Below are 23,088 nucleotides of genomic sequence, written 5' to 3'. Positions count from 1 at the left end.
AAGTGGTTGTAGAGTGCTTCTCTCAGAGATGCATAAACACAACAATTAAAACTTGCTCTTTGGGAGCACCTCATTCAGTTACAGACAAATAGCTATAGATATTACTTTGTAATGATATTAAAAATAGCAAGTAATAAAATGGGTTAATGTATGTGAACTTTTGTGCTGACCCTCTCACACATCCCTAATTTTAATGTGATGTTGTGACAACTTTACTGTCATTAACTTTATTTTTTATACTAAGATGGTATCTGTTCTTCCGGACATGTCCGAGAGAACATATACCATCAGTGACCATGCAGCTCGTTAGAATGAAATTACAATGAAATGAACACCCTTAGCTGCTTACAGGTGTTGACATATGTCAACGGGGACATATCAAAATGTGTGCCCCGACCGGGACTCGAACCTGGGATCTCCTGCTTACATGGCAGACGCTCTATCCATCTGAGCCACTGAGGACACAGAGGATAGCGCGACTGCAGGGATTTATCTCTGGCACGCATCCCGCGAAACCCACATTCTCAAAGTATTGTCCAGCACTACATTCATAGTGCTCCTGCCCATTATACTCATTACTCGCGGCACGTTGCCGATTCCTGTAAGAGTTCGGGCACTGTTTGTGCATTCGCACAGAAGAAGAAGATGGTCAAGTGGCCGGTGAGCCTTAAGATATCCATTACAATGAAATTACAATGAAATGAACACCCTTAGCTGCTTACAGGCATTGACATACGTCGACGGGGACAGATGAAAATGTGTGCCCCGACCGGGACTTGAACCCGGGATCTCCTGCTTAATGGCAGACGCTCTATCCATCTGAGCCACCGAGGATACAGAGGATAGCGCGACTGCAGGGATTTATCTTTGGCATGCCTCCTGCGAAACCCACATTCTCAACGTATTGTCCCGCACTACCGAGACCTGGTCGGGGCACAAATTTTCATCTGTCCCCGTTGACGTATGTCAACACCTGTAAGCAGCAAAGGGTGTTCATTTCATTGTAACTTTATTTTTTATTGCAGTTGTTACCCTGTATTAATGTATGAAGTTGTTGTCTAAATCAGTATAAAGTTGCTTTGTCACTTCTTTAACTTAGTAACTGAAGCAGAATTCGAGAAGGTATTCCCATTTGCATTTTTCAGTTGGCAGTCTAATATCATAGACCTTTATTTTTCAGACTGATGTGTGTACTATCTATTCCTATACATTACTAAACAGCTAACCCCATTTATGGCACTTGGTTGCAGTTGCAAGCTGCTTATGTAATGGCTTCCAGGGGCAACAAAAATTTAATTTTCTGTATTTTATGTATTTACTGACCTAATTTAAAAACTGAAATGTAATATTCTGCTCATTAAGACATATAATCTTATATTAAAGGTTTCACACAATAAAACAAGTATTACAGTTAGAAATTGTGTATACATATTGAGGCAGTGTAACTCACTATGTGCAAATACTGAAGCACAATTCATCCAGTATTTGAGAATAGTGACTTGCAACAAGCTTTATGAAACTTTTTCTCACTCTCACCCTGCACAAAATGATGAAAGGAAAAAAGTTTATTGCTTACTACATTTACATTGTTTGTGCAGTAAAACTGCCAAATCAGACATGATATTTTAATATATTACTGCATTACTACTAACTCTATTCGCAACGCATTTTACAGGTGATATTTCAAGAATTACATCATTTTGTAACACACAATTCATGAGATATGCTGTCATAAGCATTGAGATGTGTGAAAAACTACCTTTTGCTTAAAACATAGTGCAGATTACCCAGATTGTACTCATCTATTGTTTAATAATGAGAACACTTAGCGATTTCCAACAAACTACAACTTTTTTTACACCAAATATGCAACACATCAACTCATTTGTAAAGTAATCAGAAGTTTGAAACTGTTTAATATATGGGAACTCGAGTCATTATTGAGTTGGGGGTTTACTGGTAATCTATTAATTTTTATTTTGACATTTAAGGATGCCACAGTTTGACACATAAGGTAACTTGTACTTAAAGTACAATGCTTTTGTGTAATTTCAGTTAATTAGGAGAACTACATTGTTTATTCCAGTTGCTTCTGGAGGAAAACTTTTTCCATGGCCATCCGGCATCAATGAGGAAGACTGTAGAGTTTGTCGCAGAACGAGTTGCATCAGCTTTCGTTAAACGTATCTGCAATCAGTTTCTGCCACAACAGAAAAAGAAAGATGCTGACAAAATAAGGAAATTAATAACTGAGAGTGAAAATGATAGCAATTCAATAAATTCACCAAAAACACCAAAGGTATGTTTCTTATCTTGCTATCAGTGTCCTAACTATACATTTTCATGATACAAGAAATAGCAGTGGCTGTTGATCAAGAGCTTGTATGAATGGCAGTAGATATGTGTTATGCTGCGTTCCAGGCTAACCAAGTATTTTTTGTGAAGTCAAGCAACCGATTCTATGAAATTTCACTGATATAGTGATCATGTTTTTCTGAAAATTGAACAAATGTTTTAGTTATTATTGCAAGTGACCTTGCCACCAGTGAAGTTGCATCATCAAAGTCACTTGATATACTAGTTTTTTCTCCATGCCCTCATCATAGTTGGAAAGGCTATTAAAAGAATTGATCGCATTGTTGGATATCAGGAGTAGGAAGGAGAGCAGCAGTGGCCCTTCACTAATTGTGACTGGTATTAGAATATTGTCGGATGCCATTGTTAAATCAAGAGTAAGCCGTTTTCATGATGATGTACTGTTCCTGCAATACCAATCAGAGTTTAAGTTGTTAAGAGTGCTTTGTGGGCCTTAAACAGCAGAGTGATTAACTATTTTTATGGCTGCCTCGCAAGCATGTGAATGTTCTTGAACTGTATGCGCCTACCACACTGATTTTGATGTTCCACCATTACAGATTTACTGTACTATGTAAGTGATATGTGACACTCATGCTGTCTTACATTATTACATTAGTATAAGATTACACAATGAAGGCTACTGGCAGGTATTTCCAAAAATTTGCTTTGTTTGTTTTGGAACACGACATTATCATCAGCTGAGAATAATTTTATGGGAGCATACTTGGTCGTGGAAGCCTACAAACATTTGCAAGTGCCATGTGTTATAACACCCTCCTTATGGGAATGGGTCTTCATTCTCTTTCTCACAGACTAACATCTCTGGAGTGTGACAAATGCACCCCCCCCCCCCCCCTCATAAAACAACTGCTTCTTATTTGGTGACTCAGTTGGAACATTGTGACAATGAAGTAAGGAAGTTATGACCCAGTTATCAATGCTAATCACATGGCAGTATTTTGATTTGTTTGCATATATTTGCAGCATAAGACTATGTCACCAGTTCTTATGTAAAGGAGTGCATTACCTTAAAAGATAAAGGAGTGCATTACCTTAAAAGAACACACTTGCCACTCTTTGATTTGGTCTCACAAGAAAATGTGAATTGTATATGCATAAGGGCTAAGACATCTTCCAATTGTATCTGTTCTTGCCCATTACGTTCTGCGCTGCAGCAGTGACCTCTTCAGTGACAGATTAAATAAGTTGAATGGAAAATGTCCCTGAGCTGAAGCTTTTTAAATATGACAAGCAATGTGGACAGTCTTCACCAAGCTCTGGAGACAGTTCATTGATCAGTTCTCGTTATAAATTGTCTTCCATAACTGATTTCCGCTTACCATATGGCACTTCCTCTACATCTACGGCAAAACTGATTACCGTATTTACTCGAATCAAAGCCGCACTCAAATCTAAGCCGCACCTGAAAAATGAGACTCGAAATCAAGGGAAAAAAAATTTCCCGAATCTAAGCTGCACCTGAAATTTGAGACTCGAAATTCAAGGGGAGAGAAAAGTTTTAGGCCGCACCTCCAAATCGAAACAAAGTTGGTCCATTGTAATATGAGACACAATTTAGGTCGAATGAATGACGATACAGCTACAGTAGTTTGGTTCAAGTAGTAAGCTTAGCAGTTAAGCTTTACCAGGTAGCCATTGCTATGCATCAGGCGCTCCGTCCGTATTTATACGGGTACCCTTCCTTTTTCCGTGCTTCGTCTGGTTTGAATTGATTGCTTGTTTTTCTTTGATCTGATAACTGCCATTCTCTTTGTTATAGGTGTTTACGTCACTCTAAGCTGAAAATGCACTACTGTACTGTATCGTGCATTGTTTGTGCATTCTGATAGTCTCATAGTGTGTGTTTACGGCCTGTCGCCGCTCGCAGCATGGCTTGCTTTTGTGCGCGCTACTGCCGCTTACAAAAAAGGAATAGTCTCATTAGCGAAACAATGGCAAGAGACTGCTATTTGTTGTTATTTACACTGCTGCTTTCTTTGATAATGATCAACAAGAACCAAATAATAGACTGCGTATGATAGAAGATGTTCTGAACGAGAGTTTAGCGAAAAGTTTTCTCCGTTTGAAAATCTTTGCAGGCGCCTCTTCAGTACATTACATTCTGCACAGAAATTAGAGTCATCTTAGATTTAAAAATCTAGTCAATTGCCGTGCTTCATTTCTGACTGTATCACTATTAGGCATAAGAATAATATGAATATAAACATGACTCACTCTAGTTTCATAGTTTATTAGGCAGACAGGATTTAAATGAGATAGCAGCAAACACGAAACAATACATGGCAAAATGTTTATATTCGTATTATTCTTATGATGAAGAGAATGTTGCATGTGATTCACAATTCATAAAAGTTCCTATTAGCAACCATCTCTTCTCACAGGTAGGAAAAAATTCAGAACGTAGAGTTGGCCATATTGCCAAACATCCCAAACAGTCTTGCCAGTCGGATTTTCGTAGTACATTGAAATGCTGCTACATTCAAAGATGAACAATACGGAATTTGTATTTACTTCATTGGATAATGTATTAAAATGCAGTGGTCGAAACTCGGGGCGGAGAAAAAAAGCTCGTCTTCCACTCTCTCTCTCTCTCTCTCTCTCTCTCTCTCTCTCTTTTTCCCTGACGTAGAGGTTTTGGCACCAGTATTTATCTTAGTGCCTACAAAGCATGCCGGTGTAGCGCTACATATATTCTACGGCAGAAGTTAGTTGTGGCGGCACCTACCAACATTTTTCAGAACTTCCGCTTGCTTTGCACTCGATTCTAAGCCGCAGGCAGTTTTTTGGATTACAAAAACCGAAAAAAAAAGTACGGCGTAGATTCGAGTAAATACGTGTGTAAACTGAGTGTAACCTGTCCAGTTTAAACCCCCTTTTGGAAGTTATAGTTCCCTTTGTAACAACAGTTTACATCTTCACACAGGTTTTGTATGTATAACTTGTTTATATACACTCCTGGAAATGGAAAAAAGAACACATTGACACCGGTGTGTCAGACCCACCATACTTGCTCTGGACACTGCGAGAGGGCTGTACAAGCAATGATCACACGCACGGCACAGCGGACACACCAGGAACCGCGGTGTTGGCCGTCGAATGGCGCTAGCTGCGCAGCATTTGTGCACCGCCGCCGTCAGTGTCAGCCAGTTTGCCGTGGCATACGGAGCTCCATCGCAGTCTTTAACACTGGTAGCATGCCGCGACAGCGTGGACGTGAACCGTATGTGCAGTTGACGGACTTTGAGCGAGGGCGTATAGTGGGCATGCGGGAGGCCGGGTGGACGTACCGCCGAATTGCTCAACACGTGGGGCGTGAGGTCTCCACAGTACATCGATGTTGTCGCCAGTGGTCGGCGGAAGGTGCACGTGCCCGTCGACCTGGGACCGGACCACAGCGACGCACGGATGCACGCCAAGACCGTAGGATCCTACGCAGTGCCGTAGGGGACCGCACCGCCACTTCCCAGCAAATTAGGGACACTGTTGCTCCTGGGGTATCGGCGAGGACCATTCGCAACCGTCTCCATGAAGCTGGGCTACGGTCCCGCACACCGTTAGGCCGTCTTCCGCTCATGCCCCAACATCGTGCAGCCCGCCTCCAGTGGTGTCGCGACAGGCGTGAATGGAGGGACGAATGGAGACGTGTCGTCTTCAGCGATGAGAGTCGCTTCTGCCTTGGTGCCAATGATGGTCGTATGCGTGTTTGGCGCCGTGCCGGTGAGCGCCACAATCAGGACTGCATACGACCGAGGCACACAGGGCCAACACCCGGCATCATGGTGTGGGGAGCGATCTCCTACACTGGCCGTACACCACTGGTGATCGTCGAGGGGACACTGAATAGTGCACGGTACATCCAAACCGTCATCGAACCCATCGTTCTACCATTCCTAGACCGGCAAGGGAACTTGCTGTTCCAACAGGACAATGCACGTCCGCATGTATCCCGTGCCACCCAACGTGCTCTAGAAGGTGTAAGTCAACTACCCTGGCCAGCAAGATCTCCGGATCTGTCCCCCATTGAGCATGTTTGGGACTGGATGAAGCGTCGTCTCACGCGGTCTGCACGTCCAGCACGAATGCTGGTCCAACTGAGGCGCCAGGTGGAAATGGCATGGCAAGCCGTTCCACAGGACTACATCCAGCATCTCTACGATCGTCTCCATGGGAGAATAGCAGCCTGCATTGCTGCGAAAGGTGGATATACACTGTACTAGTGCCGACATTGTGCATGCTCTGTTGCCTGTGTCTATGTGCCTGTGGTTCTGTCAGTGTGATCATGTGATGTATCTGACCCCAGGAATGTGTCAATAAAGTTTCCCCTTCCTGGGACAATGAATTCACGGTGTTCTTATTTCAATTTCCAGGAGTGTAGTTAAAAAATCACATTTCTTAAAAATACTATACAGCAGTCTGAAGATAAAAAGATAGTATTTCATCGGTGTTGACTGTTATTTATTGGTTGCAATGACTGTGGATTGAGTTAAGTGATAGATTGCAGCAACCAAGTATTTTCTTTCTTCTTTTCATGTTTTTTCTTCTTCTCCTCTTCCTCGTGTGTGTGTGTGTGTGTGTGTGTGTGTGTGTGTGTGTGTGTGAACTTAAAGATATTATTGTGCCAATATTGTTTTCACAGGAAAGGGCAACTGGTGGAGTAGAACAGATTGCAAGACTAGGTAGTGAGTCATTGGTGAAGCAGGCCATTCAGGAAATGGAGTCATTTTGCTTAGCTCGCATAACACCTTCTTTGTCGTCCTTACTATCTGAAGATGTAACACACCAAGTAGTGGAGGCATGTGCTGGAATTTCACTACGTCTTTGTAAGGAACGTGTTTCAAACTGGGTTCATCTTCACATAACACCAGGTATTTGAAAGCTTTCAGTTATCCTTATAAGAAATTTTGGAGCTTTGGGGCCTGATGGTTTTCATAAATTAGGACTTTGATAAAAAAGAAGAGAAAAAATAATTCCAGGTTGTAATCATTTCATTGCAAAAATTTGTTGTCGCTCAGCTCCGTAGATAATATATTTTGTAATTTCTTGAATTTCATCAACAGGCTTACTGCAGATTGTTTCAGCAACAGTTCTTCATTGCTCAGTTGCTTGTTCCAAATATACTAAATAACTCAAGAGTGATACTCTTAATCTTACATCTATAAATTTTATATAGTTACAACGTGACTACACACTGGTTCAATATGCTTTGTCATCTTTGCAGATTTGTTTCTCAAGGACTACAGAATGGATGTGAATAAGGCTTTTAGGACCCCAGGCAGAACAGACATTAGCAAAGCATCTCACCTGGCATCAACAGAAATTCGAAAAGTGTCTCATAATGACACTACTGCGGCACCTCGTTTTATAATCAACTGGCTACGGGTTAGTTCTACTTCTTTTAGATTCAGTTTTTTAGGCTGGCATGACAACAGCTTATTTGTTAATGATGATGACTGGTCATAAATAGAGAACTTGTCTTGCTAAATCACAGTATTTTGTTGGCAGTGAGACAAAATTGTTCTTATTTTATTTTTGCACGCCCGAAAGAGCAGACACTCTTCATGATCCATAATTGCATTAAATATTACAAAATTTATTCACAGATTGGAAAGTCATTTGATAGCAGTTGTTCTAGGCATAGACACATGAAAATTTTTGCCGGGCCAGGATCTGAACCCTAATGTCCCATGTATCACAAGCAGTCGCCTCAACCACTTCAGCTATCTGTGCATGCTCCCTGGACCGATCGCAACCGCCGTATACCACTCTGTCCACATCCACTAATGCTCGCATATTATGTGATTCTCACAACAGGGAGAGAGACTGATGTTGTTGTTATCCCACTCTGGCACAAATTTTCATGTGTCACTAATAGATTGTACGTCTATATCTAATACAGCTGACATCTAATGAATTCATAATCTGTGAATAAGTTTCAAAAATTTGGCCTTGACATCTACTTCATCGAGTCTACAATTTTAATTCGCCCCTAACAACAGTACATCAGACTTTTACAGTTTGGAAGTTGTTCTATAGTTTTCACATTCCACTAAACCTCAACAAGTGCCACCGTCTCTTCTCATCTGTTCTTATCCTTATTTCCTCCCTCCCCTTTCATTTACTCCTCTGTAACTTCACTTTCCCAGAACAATATTTCTTTATTGTGGCTACCTGTGTTCTATGTACTTGGAGGGCACCTGAGAGCATAATGTTTATGCAGTACAGGCCAGTTTGATTCTTTTGCCCAAATGGTACATCTGTACTATTTTAATCTTTCCTGAAGAAATGAGCTCCCTTTTTCAAATATACTAAATTACTCAGAGTGATACTCTTAATCTTACATCTATAAATTTTATTTAGGTTCAACGTGACTACACACTGGTTCAATATGCTTTGTTCCTGTCAGGGAAATCTCCAGTTCAAATGGGGAGGTCATTTTCTGCTCAATACGTGGTCATATTGGGGGGGGGGGGGGGGGGGAGTCACTTCGTGCTCCTTTGAATTTTCTAACCGCATGTGACTACCACGTACAACAGTTCATCACAATTACCATGCCTTTGCTTCTTCGCTTTAGATATTTGTGTACGTATTTCATTACTCACCCTTGCTAATTTAGTTTTGTAGTACTTTCAGTAACAACTCTCTTCTCTCTCTCTCTTTCGTTCTTTTTGTGGGAGGGGGGGATCTTTGTTTGTCTTCGTGCTTCACTCTCTACTCTTAACTGTTCTCCCCAGTTCAGAAATCATGATCACTGCTGTATCATTTTTATTTTAAGGTAAAAATTTACATGTTAAAGGTAGCAGTCACAACATTTGTGGTTTATATCAATAATGCATTGTGGTTGCATTAGCCTTTGTGCCACATATTATAAATTAGCTTTGTTGAAAGGTACCTCAAGATATGAGGGGAAGGAACCCTAAAGCTAATGAAGGAGCAACAGAAATATTGTGAAAAGTTGAGGAAAGAAAGTAAGAGCCCTCCTTCAACCTATAAACTGACTTGCCTATGGAGGGACCTACAATTTAAGTGTTTCACATTCTGTCAGTTGTCATAAGTTCCTCTATCATATGGGTGGCTATACACCTGAAGTTTTAACATTAATTTTGTTTGGTTTTTCTTAAAAGCTGTGTTATGTACTGTACTGATTGTCCTTCATTTTTCACAGGAAATAATGTGGCGATTGCTGACTGACCATTTGGAACATGTATCTGCATCAGAGGTACTTGCCTTAATTAGTGAAACAGAGATGATGCTTGGCAGTCGAGAAGATATCATCAGTTCAGCTGAAAGAATTATCCACACACTAATATTAGACTTAATTCTGCTTCTAGGTAGGAAGTGCTTTTTATTTTAATAAACTTGTGTTATGAATGCTTGAATCCTGAGCAGTTGTAGTACCAGCAATAGTTTCATTAAGAATGGTTGTAAGTGTCCAAATACTATTATTATCACCTGTGACTTTTTTCTTTGACTCAGATACAGAGCAGCAGAGGTTGAAAGAGTTCACAAAAACTAATTGTTTCCCAATATGTCACACCATAGTATCATAATCAAACGCTAACTGTCATTTCATATGCTGAATTTTGTGTAAAAATGGCTGATGAAGCATCTTCTGATTCACCACAGCCATGAATCATTAGTGAATAGATAAAATTTGACTTTTGATTGCATGCTACATTTGGATGTCCACTATCTGTGCATGCCAGTTTTAACTGTTTGAAACACAAACCACAGGGTCAGTTTCTGTTGTTGAAAGCACTGCATTAGGAAATTGTGACTTACTACTTCCACATACTGCAATGTCACTTTTGTGTATTTGTTTGTTTTTGTGTGTTCTATTAGTAGTAATAATGAGATCTCTTGTCAAGTTCTCAAACGTGAATTTAAATTCCAGAATATTTCAAAGACTATTTTGTTTGTCTGCATAATATCTGTTTTTCAGCAGTTATTGAACAGTTACTTTCACGTTTTCCATTAGAGCTGATCAAACTGATTTTTCATGTCTTTAAGACATATCTTTCTTTACAATCGTTCTTCTTTCATGTTTGGAATGTTTAAATCATGTTTAGAGAGCATGGGATTAGGCTGCTGCGATTTGCTATACCTTCAGGACCTCCATACTTGGGGAAATGACAATCTGTATTCAAATGTCAGTAATTGTTGGCACTGAGATAAGTAACTCCAATTCCCTTCTTCACAAACTAAATAAGTTAGTAGATTAGCCATAATGGTAACACCGGGTCCCGTCAGATCACCGAAGTTAAGCACTGTCAGGCTGGGCTAGCACTTGGATGGGTGACCATGCGGCCTGCCGAGTGCTGTTGGCAGGCCTGCCGAGTGCTGTTGGCAACCAGGGTGCGTTCAGCCCTGGTGAGGCAAACTGAGGAGCTACTTGATTGAGAAGTAGTGGGTCCGGTCTCGGAAACTGACATACGGCCGGGAGAGCGGTGGGCTGAGGATGACACGGCGGCCGGTCGGTACCATTGGCCTTCATGGCCTGTTCGAGAGGAGTTTGGTTTAGAGTTTTTAGATTAGCTATAATACTGAAATAGTTTTCTCACCATATAGCAGAGATGCAGAGTCACATATAGGCACAACAAAAAGACTGTCACAGTATAAGCTTTTGGCCAACAAGGCCTTTGTCGAAAAAAACACACACACACACACACACACACACACACACCACACCACACAAATGCAACTCACACCCACGATTGCAGCCTCTGGCAGCTGAAGCCACACTGCAAGCAACAGCAGCAGTGCTTGAAAGGAGTAGCAACTGGGTGGGCCAATAGCTTATATTGTGACAATCTTTTCGTTGTGCCTATCTGTGACTCAGCATCTCCACTATATGGTGAGTAGCAACTTTCCTTTTCATAACATTGTTACATTCTGTCCTGGATTTTCCATTGTTTGAAATAGTTTTCTGTTGCAGAGGGTTCCGAATTTGTCTCAAGTTACACTGATTATGGTTTTCCCATTTGCTTAAATCACAGGCAGGAAAATTTAGGATGAGAGTATGAGCTGATGACTAATTTTTTCTTTAAATAGTTAACAGTATGAAGTAAAGCAATCTTTTTTGTGGGTTAAATATACAGGGTGATTCAAAAAGAATACCACAACTTTAGGAATTTAAAACTCTGCAACGACAAAAGGCAGAGCTAAGCACTATCTGTCGGCGAATTAAGGGAGCTATAAAGTTTCATTTAGTTGTACATTTGTTCGCTTGAGGCGCTGTTGACTAGGCGTCAGCGTCAGTTGATGCTAAGATGGCGACCGCTCAACAGAAAGCTTTTTGTGTTATTGAGTACGGCAGAAGTGAATCGACGACAATTGTTCAGCATGCATTTCGAACGAAGTATGGTGTTAAACCTCCTGATAGGTGGTGTATTAAACGTTGGTATAAACAGTTTACAGAGAATGGGTGTTTGTGCAAAGGGAAAAGTTCTGGACGGCCGAGAACGAGTGATGAAAATGTAGCACGCATCCAGCAAGCATTTGTTCGCAGCCCAGTAAAATCGACTCGCAGAGCTAGCAGAGAGCTGCAAATTCCACAATCAACTGTATGGAGAGTCCTACGAAAAAGGTTAGTTATGAAACCTGAACGTCAACTACCCGAGGCGATGGATCGGCCGCCAGGCAGCCCGTGACGGAGCACTTCATCACTGGCCTCCAAGAAGCCCTGATCTTACCCCCTGCGATTTTTTCTTATGGGGGTATGTTAAGGATATTGTGTTTCGGCCACCTCTCCCAGCCACCATGGATGATTTGAAACGAGAAATAACAGTAGCTATCCAAACTGTTACGCCTGATATGCTACAGAGAGTGTGGAACGAGTTGGAGTATCGGGTTAATATTGCTCGAGTGTCTGGAGGGGGCCATATTGAACATCTCTGAACTTGTTTTTGAGTGAAAAATAACCTTTTTAAATACTCTTTGTAATGATGTATAACAGAAAGTTATATTATGTTTCTTTCATTAAATACACATTTTTAAAATTGTGGTATTCTTTTTGAATCACCCTGTATAATGAGACTGAAAAAGGGTTTTGATTGAACTAAAATATAAAATAGAAGAAGGCTTAAGAAATAAAGCTAGTTTTGATATTTTAGAGAAAATTATTGAATAATTCATTTTGGTGTAACACAGGTGGTGAAATTACTGTCAACCCGAAAGCTAGGCTGGACACCACTTTGCTTTAACAGACACTGTCCAATTAGTGATACTATGTCTTGCCTTGGCTTCCTCCAGCCTAGTAACTCACTCACCCAGCCAGTTTTAGAATCCTACACTTCAAGTGAAATTCAGAACACATTAGATCGTGCCCCCCCCCCCCTCCCCCGTACGCACACACACACACACACACACACACACACACACAATGCATTTCCATCTCATTAACTGACAGAAGAAATTGTAAGGTCAACCTACTATTGAAATCTGTCTGAAAGTTTGGCTTCGTAGTCTGATACAGCCACCAAGCCCCACACACTGTGTGTGCACTATATTGTTTTTCAGCATTATCACCTAGTCACCAAGAAGTTCCTCTGGACCATATTCATCACCCTAATTGTACCTCAGTTTGTCAAATGTACGACTATTACAAGACAAAATCTGGGCTGTGAGACGCTACATTATGGAAGCATCTGGTTCACAAATTATGTCTTTCTCCTGATTATTGTGTGTGTCACATCTGGTTTAACGAGTGTGAAACGTTTGTTTGTTAGTGATGAACAGTCGCATACAGTTGTGTTTCAGTTAGTTCATGATGTAGTGTGTGCCTAAAAGCTATTAATTTCCCATAGCCAAGCATAGTAATAGTGGTCCTTCCAGGGCAGGTAAAGTGGCATGTGCTTTGTATCTTGGTGACTTGCTATTCAGTTGTAAATTGTGAGACAGAATTGCTGGCCAGTACTTACCTCCTTCAGAAATACAAATTACTGAGAATGAAAGAAATAGGAAGTGCAGGGAAGCTATGGTGAAATAGCTGCATGAAAAGTGTGAAGAAATTGAAAAAGAAGTGATCATCGGAAGGACTCACTCAGCATACAGAAAAGTTGAAATGACCATTGGTGACATTAAAAGCAAGGGTTTTAATATTAAGAGTGCATTGGGCATGGCCTTCACCTCAACAGGAAGGGGAAGGGTAAACTGGCTGGGAAAATAGCAGAAAAGTTAAAGGGGGGAGGCACAGTCAGGAGTGATAAAATACCAGTGGTTATAGGGTTCAGAAAATACCCTTTTTTAGGGTAGTGAGGACAGAAAGAAACCAAATTTTCAGAGAGGTTAGGACTGAGACAAACCTTCTGTTTGAGAAAGATACCATAAACAGCTATTGGTTAAGAATTTTCAATAATCGGAAGATATTTTAACGCTACCCAATTTTAACTCGGCTGCCTTTATTGCATCAAAATATTCGAGGACTGAGAAATAAAATTAATGAATTAATGATCTGCGTAGATGACTTAGAGTCTTCAAACCCAGCTGACATAATCTGCCTCTCTGAACATCATGTGACCACTGGTATAGAACTTTTAAGTGTTACAGGGTTTAGGGTAGCATCTCACTTTTGTAGATCAGAAATGGAGAAAGGAGAAGTTGCCACATGCATCAGGAACTGTCATAAATTTAAGAACATAGACATTCATAAATTTTGCCTAGAACAGCATATGGAAGCATGTGCAACAGAAGTAGAATTTCACAAAAAATCCTTCATAATATTAAGTGTATATCGAGCACCTGCAGGTAACTTTAATCTGTTCGTAAACCACCTTGAAGCTGTACTGGCCCATTTAACAACCAAAAACAAAGAAATAGTGGTTGCTAGTGATTTCAATGTAGATTTCCTTTAAATACTCTCCCAATAAGAACTTATTTCAGTTAGTAACACTATCATTCAACTTAATTCCCACTGTATAGTTCCCCACTAGGGTAGCCAATTGCTCACAAACAGCCATTGATAATATCTTTATAGAAAAGTCCAATGAACAAAATGGTATTACAAAACCAATAGTCAATGGCCTCTCAGATCAGGATATGCAGTTCCTTCTGTTAAATGTTAATACTGAACGGGATATAAAACCTGTTAAATCTGAGCTCAAGAGGTTGATTATTTTAGGACACTCCTCAGAGACATTCACTGGACTGATGTTTACTGTGCTCATGGCATGAATGAAAAATATAACACTTTTGCTAATAAAGTGCTTACCTTATTCGAACACTGTTTTCCCCAAAAGCTTTCCAAGATTAGAGCAAATTCTACAAAGAAGCCATGGATTACTCAAGGAATAGGCGTATCTTGTAAAACAAAAAGAAAACTGTATCTGTCAATCCAAAACAGTTCCGATGTTGATGCTATAGCACATTACAAGAAATACTGCAAAATATTAAAGACTGTAATATGGACATCAAAGCAAATATATTAAAAGGAAAAGATAGTCATATCAGATAACAAAATAAAGACAATATGGGATATAGTGAAGGAGGAGACCAGTAGAACCAGACACAAAGAGGGACAAATAGCATTAAGAGTAAATGATACATTGGTGACAGATGTGTATAGTGCTGCAGAACTTTTTAACAAACATTTTATAATTGTTACTGAAAAGATGGGGTTGTCAGGTTCTGCAGATGCTGCTATGGAATACCTCAGACCAGACATTTCAAGTAACTTCCATAATATGAATCTGACACTCACTACCCCAGCAGAAATAATGTCCATCATAAAATCTTTAAAATCAAAAACATCTAGTGGGTATGATGAAATATCAACAAAGCTAATTAAAGAATGTAATTCTGAGTTAAGTAACATATTAAGCTATCTGTGTAACCAGTCGTTTGTCAGTGGAATATTTCCTGAATGGTTAAAATATGCTGAAGTTAAGCCACTGTTTAAGAAGGGAGATAAAGAAATAGCATCAAATTTCCATCCAATTTCAATTTTGCCAGCATTCTCAAAAATTTTAGAAAAAGTAATGTACAATCGACTTTATAACCATCTTATCTCAAATAACATACTGTCAATGTCACAGTTCAGATTTGTAAAGGGTTGTGATGTTGAGAAGGCTACCTACACTTACAGTGAAAATGTGCGTAATTCATTAGATAAAAAATTGCAGGCAACTGGTATATTTTGTGATCTGTCAAAGGCATTTGACTGTGTAAACCACAATATCCTTGTAAGTAAATTAGAATATTATAGTTTAATAGGAAATGCTGCAAAATGGTTCAAATCTTATATCTCTGGCAGGAAACAAAGGGTGTTATTAGGAAAGAGACATGTATCAAGCTATCAGACATCATCCATCTGGGAACTAATTACATGTGGGGTCCCAGAAGGTTCCATTTTAGGGCCCTTACTTTTTCTTGTGTATACCAATGACCTTTCATCAGTAACATTTCCAGATGCCAAGTTCGTTTTGTTTGCCGTGATACAAACATTGCAATAAATAGCAAAGCAAGTGTAGTCTTAGAAAGATCAGCTAATAAAATCTTTGTGGGCATTAATCACTGGTTCCTAACCAATTCTTTGTCACTAAACTTTGAAAAAACACACTACACGCAATTCAGAACTTGTAAGGGGTGTCCCACGAGTATATGCCTAACATATGATGACAAGCAGATAGAAGAAGTGGACAGCATTAAATTCTTGGGATTACAGTTTAATAATAAATTTACCTGGGAAAAGCACACCACAGAACTGCTGAAGCATCTTAATAAATCTCTATTTGCAATGTGAATTGTGTCAGACATAGGGGATATAAAAATGAAAAAGATGGCATACTATGCTTACTTTCATTCCATAATGTCATCTGGGATTATTTTTTGGGGTAATTCATCAAGCCAGGCTAAAGTTTTCCGGGCACAAAAACATGTAGTAAGAGTTATATGTGGTATGAACTCAAGAACATCCTGCAGAAGCCTGTTTAGAGAACTAGGGATACTAACTACTGCTTCCCAATATATTTATTCTTTAATGAAATTTGTCATTAAAAATATATCACTTTTTCAAACCAACAGCTCAATTCATGGAATCAATACTAGAAATAAGAATAATCTTAACAAGGATTTAAAGTCACTTAGTCTTGTACAAAAAGGTGTGCATTATTCAGGAACACACATTTTCAATAACTTGCCAGCAGCCATAAAAAGCTTAACAACCAATGAAATTCAGCTTAAGAGAAGCCTAAAGGATTTATTGGTGGCCAATTCCTTCTACTCCAATGAGAATTTCTCAGTATAACCTACTGATTTGTGTGTGTATGTACACTACTGCACCACGAAGATGACATGCTACAGACACGAAATTTGACCGACAGGGAGAAGATGCTGTGATATGCAAATGATTAGCTTTTCAGAGCATTCACACAAGATTGGCATCAGTGGCGACACCTACAATGTGCTGACATGAGGAAAGTTTCCAACCGATTTCTCATACACAAACAGCAGTTGACCGGCATGGCCTGGTGAAACGTTGTTGTGATGCCTCGTGTAAGGAGGAGAAATGCATACCATCACGTTTCCGACTTTGATAAAAGTCGGATTGTAGCCTATCGCGATTGCAGTTTATCGTATCGCGACATTGCTGCTCTCGTTGGTCGAGATCCAATCACTGTTAGCACAATATGGAAAATCGGTGGGTTTAGGAGGGTAATACGGAACACCGTACTGGATCCCAATGGCCTCGTATCACTAGCAGTTGAGATGACAGGCATCATATTCGCATGGCTGTAACGGATCATGCAGCCACGTCTTGATCCCCGAGTCAACAGATGGGGACGTTTGCAAGACGACAACCATCTGCACGAACAGTTCAACAACATTTGCAGCAGCCTGTGAGGGTGTACTCAACGATGAACCTGGGTGCACGAATGGCAAAACGTCATTTTTTCGGATGAATCCAGTTTTTGTTTACAGCATCATGGTGGTCGCATCCGTGTTTGGCGACATCTTGGTGAAAGCACATTGGAAGCATGTATTCGTCATCGCCATACTGGCGTATCACCCGGCGTGATGGCATGGGGTGACACTGGTTACACGTCTCGGTCACCTCTTGTTTGCATTAACGGCACTTTGAACAGTGGACATTACATTTCAGATGTGTTACGACCCGTGGCTCTACCCTTCATTCGATCCCTGTGAAACCGTACATTTCAGCAGGATAATACACGACCACATGTTGCAGGTCCTGTACGGGCCTTTCTGGATACAGAAAATGTTCGATGCTGCCCCGACCAGCACATTCTCCAGATCTCTCACCAATTGAAAACGTCTGGTCAATGGTGGCCGAGCAACTGGCTTGTCACAATACGCCAGTCACTACTCTTGATGAACTGTGGGATCGTGTTGAAGCTGCATGGGCAGCTGTACCTGTACACTCCATCGAAGCTCTGTTTGACTCAATGCCCAGGTGTATCAACGCCGTTATTACGGCCAGAGGTGGTTGTTCTGGGTACTGATTTCTCAGGATCTATACACCCAAATTGCATGAAAATGTAATCACATGTCAGTTCTAGAATAATATATTTGTCCAATGAATACCTGTTTATCATCTGCATTTCTTATTGGTGTAGCAATTTTAATGGCCAATAGTGTATATTAGTACAATATAACTTCTTCACAATTTCAGTCCAGTAGTGTGTTCATTGTAAATAAGAGTGTGTGTGTGTGTGTGCGCGCGCGCGTGTGTGTGTGTGTGTGTGTGTGTGTGTGTGTGTGTGTGTGTGTGTGTGTGTGTGTGTGTGTAAGTAAGTAAGTACAATCGAACTTCTGCATCATTTCAGTGCAGTAATGTGTGGATTGTAAATAAGTATTATAGTAGTTGTATTACATGTTTATTACCTTATAAATAAATATAAAAAAAGCTTTGTTATTTTAAATTCAGTGCGTTAGTATTTGTAAAATGATTCTTTCATATAGTGCTCATTAAAAAATTACGATCATTCCACTTGGGACCTGTGGAATGGTACATTAGCTTATTTGTTTGAGTTGTAAATATTTTTCATGTATTGTTGTTTTTCTGACATGTTCTACATCCTGGAGGACCTCCTCACTACAGATCAATTGGAATAAAAGTAAATCTAATCTAATCTAAATTCCACTATTAAATGCAGAGGAGAGCAGATAGGTGGAAAGAGTACATTGAAGGCTTCTATGATGTCTGAGAGTGATTGACGAAGAAACAAGTTGATAGGGAAGAGATAGGGGATCCAGTATTAGAATCAGATTTCAAAAGAGTGTTGAAAGACTTAAGATCAAATAAGACAGAAGGGATAGATAACATTCCATCACAATTTCGAAAATCGTTGGGGGAAGTGGCATCAAAACAACTATTCACTCACATTGGTGTGTAGAATGTATGAGTCTGTCGATATACCATCCGACTCTCATAAAAATATCATCCACACAATTTGTAAGATTGCAAGAGCTGACAAGTCCGAGAACTATCACGTGATCAGCTTGACAGCTCATTCATTTAATTTGCTCACAAGAATAGTTTACAGAAGAATGAAAAAGAAAATTAAGGATCTCTTAGATACCAGACAATCAGTTTGGCTTTAGAAAAGGTTAAGGTACCAGAGAGGCAGTTCTGATGTTACAGCTGAAAATGTAGGTACGGCTAAAGAAAAATCAAGACATGTTCATAATATTTGCCAACCTGAAAAAGCATTTGACAGTGTCAAATGGCGTAAGATGTTCAGAGTTCTGTGGAGAATAGAGGTAAGCTGTAGAGAGAGACAGGTAATGTACAACATGTACAAGAGCCAAGAGGGAATAATAAGAGTGGAAGATCAAGAACGAAGTGCTCAGAATGAAAAGGATTTAAGACACGGATGTTGTCTTTCGCATCTACTACCGTTCATTCTATACATAGAAGAAGCAATGATAGAAATAAAAGAAAGGTCCAAGAATGGAATCAAAATTCAAGGTGGAAGGTTATAAATGATAAGATTCGCTGTCAACATTGCTATCCTCATTGAAAGTGAAGAAGAATTACAAGATCTGCTGAATGGAGTAATGAGTACTGAATATGGCTTGAGAGTGAATTGAAGAAACACAAAAATAATGACAAGTAACTAATGACAGATGGAACAAGGAGGATGTCAAAAGCAGTCAAGCACTGGCCAAGAGTAGTTTACTAGTATCAAACATAGGCCTTAATTTGAGGAAGAAATTTCTGAGAATGAACTTTTGTAGCATAGGTAGTGAAACTTGGACTGTGGGAAAACTGGAGCATAAAATAAGGAATGAGGAGTTTCTATGCAGAATCAGAGAGGAAATGAATATATGTAAAACACTGACAAGAAGAACGGACAGAATGGTAAGACATTTGTTAAGGCAACAGGGAATAACTTGCATGCTACTAGAGGGGGCTGTAGAGGGTAACAACTCTAGAGGAAGACAGAGATTGGATACATCCAGAAAACAATTGAGGATGTAGGTTGCAGGTGCTACTGTGAGACGATGAGGTTGGCACAGGAGAGGAATTCATACTTTTCTTCAGGAGTCATAATGTGTGACACTGTGGACAGACACATATTAGGTATACATATAAGGTACACACAAAGGTATACACATCTTAGCTTTTGGAATTAATAGTTCCTACCTTGTGGAGGAGATGCCCTGGTCCTCTCTACAGCTGTGTGCCCCTTGGGCTGTGGTCTAAGTGACCTGCTCTTTCTTAACCTTCCTCAACCCACCTCTTGTTCCTCCTCAAGGAAGGAACTTTAAGTTCTGAAAGCTAGGAAGTGTATCGCTTTTATGTGTGTCTGTTGACAGTACTACACATTTCACCTCATGGTAGTAAGTACTGGCCAGCAATTTTGTCTTTAATTTAGTAATTTTCTTGACCTTTATATATTGATGGCATAAATAGAAAAGGGTTTATTTATTTTATATTACATTGATCTCTGGTTTACAGATAGTGGACAGTAGCTGGTTGTCTTCTTGAAGTAGTCTGTGGAACCTTACAAAATCTGTTTATTTCAACCACAATGACATAAAAAAATTAAATTTCCTAAAAGTTTTCCCCACACTACAAAACTTTGTTGTTTTCTTCAACATGGACATGGAAGCCCATTAAAAAATCACTAAGATGCTGAGACATTGCCCCCCCCCCCCTCTCTCTCTCTCTCTCTCTCTCTCTCTCTCTCTCTCTCTCTCTCTGTATGTGGGTGGGTGGGTGGGCGCGCACATGTGCGTGTCGCTGCATGGAGGGGATGGGGTACATGCAAGAACACTGTGTTTATATACTTATCAATTACTTGACAGTTCCTCTGTGTGTTGAGTGGTTGCTCATGCCCCCCTTCATTTTTCTCTCTACAGCATTGTTTGTATGCCGTATAAGATTTTTCCTCAAACACCCTGTCCCACAACCCTCAGTTGAAAGATAGCTATTTTCATTTGTTTCCCAATAAGGAATTCCCATATAATATGTGTACATTTAAATTTATGTTTTATGTTGAAGTTGCTCACCAACCCAAAGAAGTGACATGCCCCCCTTCATTTTTCTCTCTACAGCATTGTTTGTATGCCGTATAAGATTTTTCCTCAAACACCCTGTCCCACAACCCTCAGTTGAAAGATAGCTATTTTCATTTGTTTCCCAATAAGGAATTCCCATATAATATGTGTACATTTAAATTTATGTTTTATGTTGAAGTTGCTCACCAACCCAAAGAAGTGACAAGAGAGCTGATAGAAGGTTCTTTGAGGCTCTTGAAAACACCACAGTTAGCCACAGCATTAGAAGAGGGCCGGCTGGAGCGAATCCTCAGCCCACGAAATGTGGCAGTAATGGACCAGTCAAGAGATCCAGCCAGATCATGGGACCACCTTGCATTACTCTTGAACACATTACTGCGAGAACAGCTTATGACGCCAGAGCAACTTGAGGATCAATGTGTTGCCCTTTTGAGGAATTCATGGCCACAGGTAGGACATTCTGCATTGGTGTGAAATCCAAACACTGCTTGCAGTTTTCCATCCTTTTCACATGGAAATTCCTTCCCTTACAGTCTTTGAATTATTGGCAAATCTGAGAGCTGTGTGGAAATGAACCTTAGTTGAGCTAAAAGGTCTGTTAGGAAAATGTCCACCTTTGCCAAAAAAAGAAACAATGGGCTTACCAGGAGTATTGGACACCAAATCACTGTCATAGTAGTTCCCTTGGTACTCCACACACTTCTCCCAGTGGTGCTGTTGTTGCTGCCATAATGTTCTCTCTTGTCTGAAATAACATTCCTTTCAGTGGCCTCTTGAGTTTGGGGAACAGCCAGAAGTTGCAGGGAGACATATCAAGGAGCCAGTTAGAAGCACAGGAATCTGTCCCCTGACCCCCACCCCTCTGAAAAAGTCTGAATAAAGTGCAAGGAATGTGCTGGAGCATTGTCATGACACAGGTGCCAGTTTACTGTTAACCACAAGTCTGGTCTCTTGGTGCCACACAACATCACATAGGCCATGGTGATTGTTTGACCCTGCGGTGGACACGCACAGTGTACCACAACACGGGAGTTAAAGAAAGTAGTCAGCATCACTTTGACATTGCTGTGGACTTGGTGGGCCTTCTTTGGTCTTGGTGACAAGGAATACTTCCACTGTGACAACTGAGATTTGGTTTCCAGGTTGTATCTGTACACCCAGGAACTGTCACCAGTGATTACAGTGTTCACAAAGTTGGCATCACTGTTTGTGGAGTCCATTATGTCTTGTGAGACTTCAACTCGAAGTAGTGTTTACTCCACTGTCAGCAGCTTCGTCATGAATTTCGCGAACACTGTCTTCATGGCCAAATCTTCAACCAGAATAGAATGTAATGAGAAAGTGCTGATGCCCACCTCTTCCTCAATTTCTCTGGTAGAGTCATTATGATCCCGCATCACCATAGCATTCACTTTGGCAATGAACTGGTCATTTGGGCATGTTGATGACTGACCAGAGCATGGCTTGCTCTCGATCAACGTCCAGCCAACCTTAAACCAGTTGTACCACTCCTTAATCTGTATGATGCCCCCCCCCCCCCTTACAGCATCATCACTGAAACCATCTTCCACCAGGCTGTCGCCCAGTCCCCAGCAAAATTGATGCAGTAGCACTCCTCCAACCATTCCATCATTCCCGTGCAACGAAAAACCATTGCAAACACTACACACTACCTCACTCAATTGCTGCTTGCCAGCAACTGATGCTATCGACAGGTGGGAAAAAATTCACGCATGCACACGAAGTTTCAAGGTCGGCTCATGCAAATGCACTAGACTAAAATCCATCAGGTGGAGGGGGGAGGGAAAAAAAGAAAAAAGAAGACAAAAAACGAGGTCAGATACATTTCTAACAGATCTAATATAAATAAAATACAGGGACAGTTAAAACAAGTTTATTAAGAAAATCTAAAACTGTGCCTTAGAATTACTATTCTACATAAGCACAACTCAGATGTAAGCATTAATCGTATCTCTTAACGAGGTGACCAGTTCCCTCTGCGTAAAAATCTTCTGCCTAAGAATGCAGCAAGTCTGCGAATGAATCTTCAAGTTCTTTGTCAGAGCCATATAATTTGGAGCTAAATCTGAACTGCAGAACAGAGGTACAGAAATGTTCTGTTTGAACTGACACACAGATTTTTGTGTTTATGGGACAGAATGTTGCCAATCATTGCCCTATAAAATCATGACATCAGTACACTTGTTTTGAATGACTCTTTTCAGTTTT

The 23,088-nt window shown here is 40.3% G+C and overlaps 1 protein-coding gene across 1 annotated transcript in view; it reads left to right on the top strand.

The window, feature by feature from the left end:
- Nucleotides 1–23,088, top strand: part of LOC126202907 (codanin-1) — a 185,846-nt gene that overhangs the window by 157,746 nt on the left and 5,012 nt on the right. Inside the window, exons 9-13 of the mRNA XM_049936987.1 lie at nucleotides 2,087–2,299; nucleotides 7,016–7,244; nucleotides 7,598–7,758; nucleotides 9,542–9,707; nucleotides 21,038–21,309. Of these exons, the coding sequence (XP_049792944.1) occupies nucleotides 2,087–2,299; nucleotides 7,016–7,244; nucleotides 7,598–7,758; nucleotides 9,542–9,707; nucleotides 21,038–21,309 (1,041 nt within the window). The remainder of the gene's footprint in view (nucleotides 1–2,086; nucleotides 2,300–7,015; nucleotides 7,245–7,597; nucleotides 7,759–9,541; nucleotides 9,708–21,037; nucleotides 21,310–23,088) is intronic.

This window comes from Schistocerca nitens, chromosome 9 (assembly GCF_023898315.1).
Source record: "Schistocerca nitens isolate TAMUIC-IGC-003100 chromosome 9, iqSchNite1.1, whole genome shotgun sequence".
Taxonomy (NCBI): Eukaryota; Metazoa; Arthropoda; class Insecta; order Orthoptera; family Acrididae; genus Schistocerca; species Schistocerca nitens.
The sequence above is the reverse complement of the archived record's forward strand: the minus strand, read 5'-3'. Positions and strand labels throughout refer to the sequence as shown.